At 37.4% G+C, this 10,695-nt stretch overlaps 1 protein-coding gene and 1 long non-coding RNA gene across 2 annotated transcripts in view; one reads left to right on the forward strand and one right to left on the reverse strand.

Moving 5' to 3' along the window:
* Positions 1-72: 72 nt before the first annotated feature.
* LOC116399803 (uncharacterized) lies at positions 73-9,848 on the forward strand. Its single transcript, XR_004213860.1, has 4 exons — positions 73-174; positions 327-494; positions 4,720-4,856; positions 6,957-9,848. It is a non-coding gene; the product is annotated as an uncharacterized LOC116399803 (long non-coding RNA).
* Positions 9,849-10,081: 233 nt separating this feature from the next.
* Positions 10,082-10,695, reverse strand: part of LOC116399797 (myosin-7-like) — a 30,654-nt gene continuing 30,040 nt past the window's right edge. The window contains exons 35-36 of the mRNA XM_031877207.1: positions 10,624-10,688; positions 10,082-10,499 (exon numbers count right to left, since the gene is read on the reverse strand). Of these exons, the coding sequence (XP_031733067.1) occupies positions 10,110-10,499; positions 10,624-10,688 (455 nt within the window). The 3' untranslated portion in view covers positions 10,082-10,109. The remainder of the gene's footprint in view (positions 10,500-10,623; positions 10,689-10,695) is intronic.

Raw genomic sequence — 10,695 nt, forward strand, 5'->3', positions numbered from 1 at the left:
CAGTATTTGTTCTTTGTTGTTGTGAAAGGTCACCTCTAAGGGGGTGTTGAGCTCTGGTGGAGGCAAGGAGGTGATTGTTCTCTTGTCTTCTTCCCACTCTTTCAGACTGTGGACCTCTGCGTGGACTCATATCCTGAGCACTGCTAGTGCAGGACATGGACAAATAATAGAAAGGTACTGTTGATGATATAAAACTTTTATTGTGTACTTTTTTTGGATGCAGAACTTTTAATTTGTTGGTGAATCTGCTAATAAGGAAAGCTGATAAATAGTTCATTTTGCAACAATAATCTCTTACTAGCAATGTTCTATTCTGATTGCTGAAGCGGTATTGCTGGATTTCACGAGGTCTCTCTTGGAGTGCTCTACCCCAGAATACACCGAGTCCAGACTACCTGATGTCGGTCAACAGCTTACATTACCTTCCTTTGTCTGGCTTTGAAAAGAAGATGTTTGTTACCAGAGAAAGACCGACCTCAACTACTGATATGAAGGTTGGTAGTTTTGACTTTACTAGTCTTGATCTCTTGACAGTTTAGGCTGTAATCTTATCCAAACGTAGGGAAACATTATGAGTTACATTTATGTAAAAAGCAATGGTTTGTAAAAATAAATAAATGAGTAAATAGTTATTTGAGTTGTAATTACATAATAGTTATACGATAATAGAACATTTCATCTATCAATAGTTCAAACTACAGCAGCTTTTATACCTTTGTTTTATTACATAATATTTCCATTGCACTAAAAAAGATTAGTACGAACTCCTCATAGTTCACATGCCAAAAAAGTGTGTCCACTACTGTTCTGTAGGCATCCATATTAGTTTTACTAGCTACCCAGATTCTCCTCTAATAATCCTAAATGTTCCGCTTTTGTTAAAGAGCTACTGCAAACTCAAAATACTATGTTATCTGAGCAGTGGACAGTTCCCATAGAAAAGCTTTTATTAAGTGGGAAGTAGTGAACTAGTCAAGTAAATTCTTTCAAAAATACTTTTACAGTTTCTTGGTCAGTGGGTCCATGTTTAATAGTGAGAATGTGGAATTTCTTCTCAGTTGTACTAGCAAACTCCGCCGTCAGTCACCTTTCTCAATGAGGGATTGAGGCAACAGCATTCTGCAGTCTGTTCTCCTCATCACATTGTCACTTGTGTGAGGCTTCTTCTGGAAAGAGAATCTGATTTAACTCCAGAAACCTTGTAAAGCATTAAACATTCGTACTTAATGTGGGTAAATACTATATGTTGTTTTTTTTTATTTGGAACATTGCAAGAAAAATACATTGACAATCTTTGAATTTTAAAGAAAATGAAAAACCATAAACACCTTTCAAATTATTTACCAGCTGTGTAGTGTTATTGGTATTAAATAGCACAATAGATGTTCAGTATAAAAGGGTTTAATTGTTTTTACTTTAACAAGACAAAAAATGAGGAAATAGAATGTTTCAGCGCACTCTGCTGATCATGATGCTGAATTACTCAAGCAACATCAGACGAATGAGGTCGTATATTCACTTGGCTAATGATAACACATGAAGTATGTGAACATAGAGTAGGTTATATTCCCTCCTCGAACACAAATAGTTTGAAACCACAAATATGTCTTTACTTTTTAGATACTCATATAATGATATCAGCCTGAATGAACATGGTTTTACATTGTCAGAGTAAATATAGAAATGAAAACTTAATTTTATACATGTAGACACACTTTAAGTTTTGATGAGTGTTTTTTCCTTCAGCATAGTTTATTTTCCTGAAGGGAGGGTGTAATTATGTGAATAAAACCATAACAGGTTTCACAGCTTTGTTTTCGGATTTTCACTGAGGGATTCCTTTCTGCCGGCCACTCAGCTGCAGGTCCTGACTCTTGTAAGCATGTTGGCCATCGTTTTTGTACTTAACAAAAATATTTTAACTTATTCTTTTCTGACAAACATAATGCTCACTGTTTTTGTTTTTTACTGGTTTTAAGCAAAGAATTCCTGGATTTGAGGAATAGTTGAGTTCATGATCAGATCAAACAAAGCGCTTTTTAAAAGTGGTCCAAATTTGCTGTCCATTGATTTTGAATTCCAACCTTGAGGAGTATGAGTGGCATAATCATATTTTGCATATTTTATAATTTTAATAAATTTGCAAAAATTTCTGCATTTCTGTTTTTTTCTGTCAAGATGGGGTGCTGAGTGTACATTACTGAGAAATAAAATGAACTTTTTTGATTTTAGCAAATGGCTGCAATGAAACAAAGAGTGACAAATTTAAAGGGGTCTGAATACTTTCCGTACCCACTATATATATATACATATATATATACACACAGCTTGTTAAAAAGTAACAATGCTCATTTACCAAAGGTTGCACATTTTGCGAGTGCAACAGTAGGTGGTGTGGCAACCCGGGGGACGTGGAGGAAAGATTCAGAGATAAAACAGGTGACTCAGAGATAGTAACCATATAACAAAAAGTGTCCTTTAATAAACAGGGTAGGGTAAAGGGGGGGTCAAACTCAACAAAAGATTCCTCCCGGTCGGGGTCTTCGGTCTACACCCAGCGTGAGATGATTCCTCCGTCCTGTTTGGGCAGAGCAGAGGAGAGAGGTGAGTCCGCTGAATAACCTCCGGTCTGCTGCAGCTCCTCTCCAGAGGTTCAGGAGATCCTCGTATTCTTCTGCCCAGTCTGTCTGCCGGTGCTGCTTCACAGCCCTGGGAACATATGCTCATTCTAATTAGCTCATGGGCTGCAGGTGTGACCACTGCCACGCCACGTTCCTAGTGGATGCAGCACCTGCACTGGATCCCTTGTTTTCAACCTCGTCTCCAGTGTCGATCTCTGCTCTTGAGTCTTTGCTCTGCCCCAGAATCATGACAGACAGGGTCAGTCAAGGACTTGCTATTCAAACCAGATAACATGGCAAAACATGATTCCATTAAAACTGCCATACCATCATCATGTGTTACCACCAGCAAATAACATGATATACCTGTGAGACACAAGGATTACTAAAACTTTACACTAAAATATGTCCGATCCCATATCATTGATTCTACACGTTTTCTTACACACGCTTTCTCAACCTTTAATCAAGAGAAGTGATGAGCCCCGTAGCTGACAGCAGCCATTAATAAAGGATGTTTATCCACCAAATATGGGATGAATTTTTGGAATACGGTTGCATATACAAAAGAAAGCATTCTCCTAATTGGGCAGAATATACTGCTGCTATTTGTTGCTTTCACCTTGTGACAAACAAGGCGAGGACAATACACGGTACAAAGAGAGGGAGGGGCAGAGGTGTGGATCAGGGACAGGCTCGGCTTTTGTTTTATTCAGATAAATAAATAAGAGTTTATCATTTAATGTCACGTCATACAAGGTGCTGACTTGATTCAGTTAGCTCTGGTGAGTGTGATGTCATCGTTTCATTTTTAGCTTTGTTTGATTTTAGATATAGTACATTTATTTGGTATTTTACATATTATAGACTTTTAAATGGCATTTTAATGTTAAACATAAATGTGTAAACCCTGTCTTGTGTTGTAAAGTAAACTTTATTATTTTGCCATGATGGATGTAATGAACTTATAGCTACATTAACTGTTATGGTCACACCGTATATTTTGATTTGGGTAAGAGGTTTATGATTCACTTTCATTTTGATAACCACAACTAAAAAACTGTTAGACTTAAAACATCAAAAAAATGATTTCAAACAATCCATTAGAATTCTCATAAATATGTAAGGGCAAAAAAAAAAAGAAAAGTGAATTAAAACAACATGATCCACTCTCTCTCTCCCATGATGCTCTTTGAGCATTGCAGCTGTTGCAGAGTGAGAGCTAAGGTTAGGCACACTGAATTATCACTCATCACCATTCTCGTCGTCACCCTTTGTCCTGTGGTGTCGTCATGGCATTGTTCCCTTTTCCTTGAGGCCTTGAGGACAAAGATAAACCTGTGAAATTCTTGTCTGGATTTTTTCTCTCTGATTGAGGGCAGTGATATAGCTGAAGTGCTGTCTCTCGTTTCATGATGGACGAGGGGTAACAGGTGTACGGCACTAAAGAATATACCTAGAAACCGCCCTTTATTCTACACCACAAGTTTCATTTTTATTCCATTATGGAATGTAATTATTAGATAGATGTTGATCGTTTGAATCCATGCAGTACAAACAAATTGATTTAGATTCATTTTAGTTTCATGGAATGTAGCCATCTGTCAACTCTCACCTCTTGTGAGATATTGTGACAGTTGTTCAGAGTGTGTTTCACATTGTTGCACTCGCTCTAATTCCCAGCTGTCCAAATCCCTGCGGAAATCTTCATCCGTTTTGTGCCCCCTTCCTGACTTTCCTCCCCTTCTTTGGGCACGGACTTGCCACCGGAATCCTCTAAGGTGATGCCACTAATGTTGGCGGCAAAACCATCGATGGAAAGAACAAACAATGTCACCTTGATGCTATTGTTGCTGTTGTCTGCTAATTAGTCCCATAGTCTAAACACTTTAGTCCTACATGTTAAGCAGTTGACACAGAGGAGCCTATAAGCACAGAGGTAATGACGTTAAAGGGTTGAGTCTTAAAGGGTCAGCAGGAAAATAAATAAAGCAATGGCTCATGAGTTTATTTAGTGTTAGCATGAAGGCGACAAACAATAACATGTGTTTTATGTCTTATCTTGTAATCTCTCTGCAAATATCTAAATCCTTGGAAGGACGGGGCCACGTGAGATCAAAGTCAGCATGCAGTGCTCAACAAGTGTCAAGCTGATAGCTGCCCTTCACTTGGATCCCTCTGATAGTGTCAGAACCTGATCACCAGTCGCTCCTTGCGCTACTGCTGGAGAATGAAGTAAGCCTCTCTTGAGCTGGAAGGTAGATCTATTGTAAACAGAGCTGATTAAGTTTTTTATAATTGGATACTTTTTTTAATTTCAGCTTTGTGTTTGTTATATTGTATATTTAATTGTTATATAATTATATTGTTTTCAATTTACTAATTATGTTTCACTATATAAAAGAGTTTAGTTTATAATGATTGTAAACCTCAGTGTTACATTGTTTTACTGCACGTTACATAATGCAGCTTGGTGATATGGTTTGAAATTGTTCTAACATTATTACAATGGGTATTTTTTTAAATATTAACATGTACAATGTGGCAAATGTTCATTGAACTCCAGTTTTTTCCACTGTTACGCATTTCATAAGACCAAACTCTTCATGTATGTATAATCAAAATATTAATTTGAACAACGGTGAAAACATGAGAAGATTTCAGTACATCACTATGAGATAAGTCTGATGAAATGTGACCCATTAGATTGACTAGAATCAGTGAATTATGCTTTAGATTTGGTGTTACGTCAAAACCTCTCCTAAAATGTATCACTGTTGAAGTATTGTGTCTGATCTAAGACACACAGAGATAGAATCTGTTACCTTTAGTTCGGTGCCTCAACTGAGCGACTGTCTGAATACATTGAACATCTAAAACATCTAAAAGTGGAAGTCTAATTTACCTACAGATAAATAGCATCTTTAGATGTTGCTATTGTGCTGTAATTTCCACATCTCTGTATAGAGATAACAAAAGTGGTCTCGTCTGGTTTGGAGGGTCATTTTGTGCTTCAGGTCTCCACCCAGTCATATTAGATCTATAAATATGAAAAACAAAATGAAATCCACATCTAAAGATTTCTTCTTCTGACCTATATTTTACTTTATATTCAATAAATGTACAAATGTTCTTTGTTTATAGTTGTATAAACAAGTTGTTTTTAGTGTTAGAGGCCATTTTACATGGCAATAAAATCATCTTTCTTAATTTCCAGACTTTCAATATTTAGAATCTGAACAATAAAGTGGGTGAAATAGTTCCAATGAAGTCTTAGTGCAGTAAGAAATGGCATTAGAATTATGACAGAATCACATAATAAAGGATGCACTTTTTCCACGAAAATTACACTTTATTTGTGAACATTCTTGAACAAGTTGGTACTACATCATTGGCAGATCTTATTCTCTTCTTTTTTCACGAAGACTATAATGAAGTGCAACGTTTGTGTTATTACTACAATTCCAGGCTGTTCATGTGACACCGACCCACACAATAGCATCCCTCACAACACCATTAAGAAAAGATGTTTTCTTTTTTTTTTGCATTGGGATTCTCTTGTTCGACAGTGATTTTTAAATTTGGGTCAATGTAAGTTTTTAAATGCCAATAAAAAGTTGGTCTCCTTTAAACAGATATTTAACTGCCATAGAATTATGTTTACAATCCATGTTTCCCCTGTATGTAGGTTTATTAGGGAGAAGGTGAAGAAACCTCTGAAATTACATTTCGACCACCATGAGTAACTTTCCACTGAAGCATATTCTCCAGAGGGCTAGCTGTTCTTTCCTGTTTTGATTCTATTTACAGATATATTTACAGTTTTATTGGTGTGGTCAGGAAAGGACCTTTACTAACTGATATATAATATATTCACATAAAGCCAAGATTGTTCCCCTATATTGTCAATGTGATCATTTAGTCACAATCTAGTCATAAATGTATGAACTTTTTAGGATTTAGGGGTGTCAGTAAAAACAGTGAAAAAAGAAACCTCTCTGTAACAAAAGAAAGTCCGTTCAGAGGGTCAGCACAAGGTGGCAGGAGTGACCTTTTGTAACCCTAGTCCATTTGTGACCCTCCACAGGAGGAGAATTTAGTAGTTTTGTGTCAGGTTTCTTTTGTGCTGTCTAATGCTAACCCTTCTGATGTCTTCATCTACTGAAATTCATTTACCAGCTGGGTGATAGTTGTCATGGGTCATGAAGTGAAAGCTGGTGAATACATACACGTGATATGACTTATCTTGGTTAATTAACATGGAGAATTCTGCCTGATTGAAATGAATGAGGACTCTACACGTTAATTTGAATGCACTTTTTCTTTATTCTACAGAATTACATTGAAGACAAAGGGGACCACAGCAAAGGAGATCCCAAAGGTCTTAGGTGGTCGTCTGAGAGTTTCACTCCTCATCTAGCCCTTTCTGTGATGAAGAATAATAAGAGAGTAGACAAAGAGACACGGATTAGTGACAGCGGAGCAACAAGACCCAACAAGTGTTACCAAAGGTAACTTGAAGATGTTACTAGTGATTCAACATGAAGGAGGTTTATTTTACTGTCAGCTTACCTTTACCGTAGTATGTTGGCTTGGCACAAATCATTTGAAATGCTTGAGTATTATTGTGTAATTTGTGGGATGAGATGAATCTAAAGAATGTAGCAATGAATGAATTTGGAGGAGAGCTAAAATGTTTAAAAAACTGAGTTCTGTTGAAATAATTTAGTTAAAACATTTATTTTTCAAGATAGAAGGTTAAAGTCAGGATAAACCAAAAATAAACATGTCTTCTGAGTTTGTCACAACACAAACCAATGTGTTAATAACCGCCCAGCCACATTTGAATGATTATAAAATCCGTTAAGTATACAAATTAGGTTTCAAAATCATAAAAAAGGCAGTGTGATGGATGAGGGTTGATTTCAAATGTACAGTTACTGTAAATACCACATATTGTACATCTCACTACTGCATGCTACTTTTGCTGAATGTTAACCACATGTTCTATGGGCAGAGCAGGGGCAACAGAGGCTTCCGGCTTGACTTTCTGAACGTTCTTGGACCAAATTGCTAAAGTTCTGACACATTTTGTGGAGGTTGTGACACAATTTATACTCCGTTTAACAGTGACAATAGTAGCGATGGAGCAGGCTACGGCGGAGCCTATGACCTAAGCACAAATTAAACCGGAACAGACATGACCCACTGGAGTTTGTCCCGGTATGTCAGATGGCCAGTACACCACAGCTGTGGTAAGTAATGGTAGTAACTGGAAATTTGATCAGCAGAAACGCTAATGCTATGTGTGTTTAGAAACAAACCTCAGATTTCCCGGACTTTAACAAAAATGTGGGTAAGTATACCAACACTGCCACAACATCAGCATATCCCACTCACTGCATAAGGGCTAATAATACAGTTGGAACTGTCAACACTAATTATTACTATTTATCTATATAAATTATTTAGTTTACATCCATTTGATTGGTTGAATGTTTATTGGTTTCTCTGCATTCACAAAAAAACACTGATAGTTATTATTATAAAGAATATACTTTTTTTTTAATTAACAATTTGAATCTTTTTGTAGTCATAGTTGGCTTTTAAATTACCATGGTACCTTCTGTGTAACAAAAAAAGCAGTACTACTAACATTAAATTTCACTAATACAACTAACTAAATTAATTCAAAGAAATGTAAATAAAATTGATCTATACAAAAACTGGTTTGGCTTATTTACTCCTTAATAATTCTATTTAAAATGATGAACATTTCTATAATTACTAATTAAACGGGATTAACACACATCAATGGATTACATTGAAATGGTTAATGGATCATTGAATAGTAGTGTGCAGTATTGTGAAGGCAGTAGGACAGTATATGAAGTGGAGAGGCTTCTTACCTTTGAGCCCACATCACGACTTTTGGCACGCAGCTTGTTGACCTGAGACTCTGCGATGTCAGCTCGTTCTTCAGCCTCGTCCAGCTCGTGCTGCAGTTTGCGGAACTTGCCCAGATTAGTATTGGCCTGCTCTTCCTACAGGATTCAACAAAAACAAAAGGCCACAATATACTATTACTGCAAGAAGCAATGAACCTGGGGCCACATGCTCTTCAGTTGTAAGGGTTTTCACAGCTTCAACATTGTAGTTTACCAATTAGGTCTAAAACAAGTCATAGTGGAGACTGAGATGTTTTCTGCCTCAAACTTAAAACTGCTGTTTTAATAGTATTTTAGCAACTACCAAATGTAATAAATTGTACAATATAAAAAGACACAATTGACAAAAGTGAAGTAGTTTTGAATAAATAAAGGAACAGTGTCGTGAGCACACAGCACAAATAAAGGACAACTTTCCACACTTACAGCCTCCTCAGCAACTCTCTTATAGGCTTTGACTTTCAGCTGCAGTTTGTCAACCAGATCCTGCAGACGCACCATATTCTTGCGGTCCTCGTCAGTCTAAATAAATGGAGGGAATAGGTATAAGCCTCTCAAGTTTGATAAGGAGAATATAGAGAATATTCATAAAAATGTGTTGATCCATTCATAAAAAAACAATCACCTGGTATGTGAGCTCTTTAATGCGTCTCTCATATTTACGGATTCCCTTCACAGCTTCAGTGCTCTTCTTCTGCTCTGACTCCACCTCACTCTCCAGCTCTCTCACCTGAAAAACATCAGAAAATGACTTATTGAAAATGCACTGTTCCACAAGAATATATTTTAACATTTAACTCCCAAGATAATTATCAGTCCACTCTGCGGCACAGCTGAGCTTTTTAACCAATTTCAGCTCACCGTTTTTTTTACATTCAATGGCATGGCACAGTCTCAAAGGTCTGATACACTGTACACTACCTGCCCATAATCAAACAGCAGAAAGAAAGTTAGCGACAACCTGGTGAAGGAATATGATTATCTAGCAAACTGAAAATAAGCATTTTCCTTTTTCCATTTGAAAGATTCTGCATGGTGGGATGATCATGTTGTCTGCTTACGAGTTCAAACTGTGATACTAAAGCTTCATGATTATTAAATGAATGTTGGTCCATAGACTGTATATAAGAAGTGGACGTAGTCACTGTGACTTCACCCATTGGTTTGTGGACTATTTCGAAGTCTCTAGTGGGGCATGTTAGACGCCACCATCTTGGATTTTGGCCGACGGCATGTTGTTTTTTTGCAGTGACACAAGAGGGTGGAGCTAAGTACAACCTAGCACCCTGTCAATCCCAAGGTAGCCCCGCCCTAACTAATACTCCTCTTTATGGTCTATTTGACTCTAAATGGACCATAATTCACTAAATGAACATCATGATGTATTGAAGAAGACTTGAAACTAGAGATTGAGACCACAAACTCATGTTTACAATGTTTACTGAGGTAATAAATCAAGAGAGAAGTAGAGTCATTTTCTCATAGACTTCTATACAACCAGAGGAGTCGCCCCCTGATGGACATTAGAGAGAATGCAGATTTAAGGCCCTTTTGCATTGGCTTCACTTTTCAGAACCTGAGAATTGTACTTGCAGAAGTGTGTAAAATTTGTATATTGGCTAATTTCTCTTACCCTGGCCTCGAGCTTCTGCAACTGTTTCTTGCCTCCCTTCAAGGCGATCTGTTCAGCTTCATCCAGACGGTGCTGCAGGTCTTTGATGGTTTGCTCCATGTTCTTCTTCATGCGCTCCAGGTGAGCACTGGTGTCCTGCTCTTTCTTCAGCTCCTCTGCCATCATGGCAGCATCAGTAATGGCCTTCTTGGCCTTCTCGTCAGCATTTCTGCACTCCTGCACCACTTCCTCTACTTCAATTTGAAGCTGGGAAGCATCAACTTCAAGTTTCTTCTTCTGGTTTATAAGGCTGGTGTTCTGATATGTGAGATTTGAGAGATTGTTACTGCAGTTAGAAATAGTAATGCCTTTGATTTCTTCATAACATCCAAAAAAAACAGTCAGTCATCCGTGGTTGTTGCAATTGATTATTAGATCTTACCTGTGAGTGCAGTAGCTGCACCCTTTCACTAACGTCCAGCAGCTCTTGCTCAGCAAGTTTGCGACCTCTCTC

Source organism: Anarrhichthys ocellatus, unplaced genomic scaffold (assembly GCF_004355925.1).
Source record: "Anarrhichthys ocellatus isolate YVR2014 unplaced genomic scaffold, GSC_Weel_1.0 scaffold129, whole genome shotgun sequence".
Classification (NCBI taxonomy): domain Eukaryota; kingdom Metazoa; phylum Chordata; class Actinopteri; order Perciformes; family Anarhichadidae; genus Anarrhichthys; species Anarrhichthys ocellatus.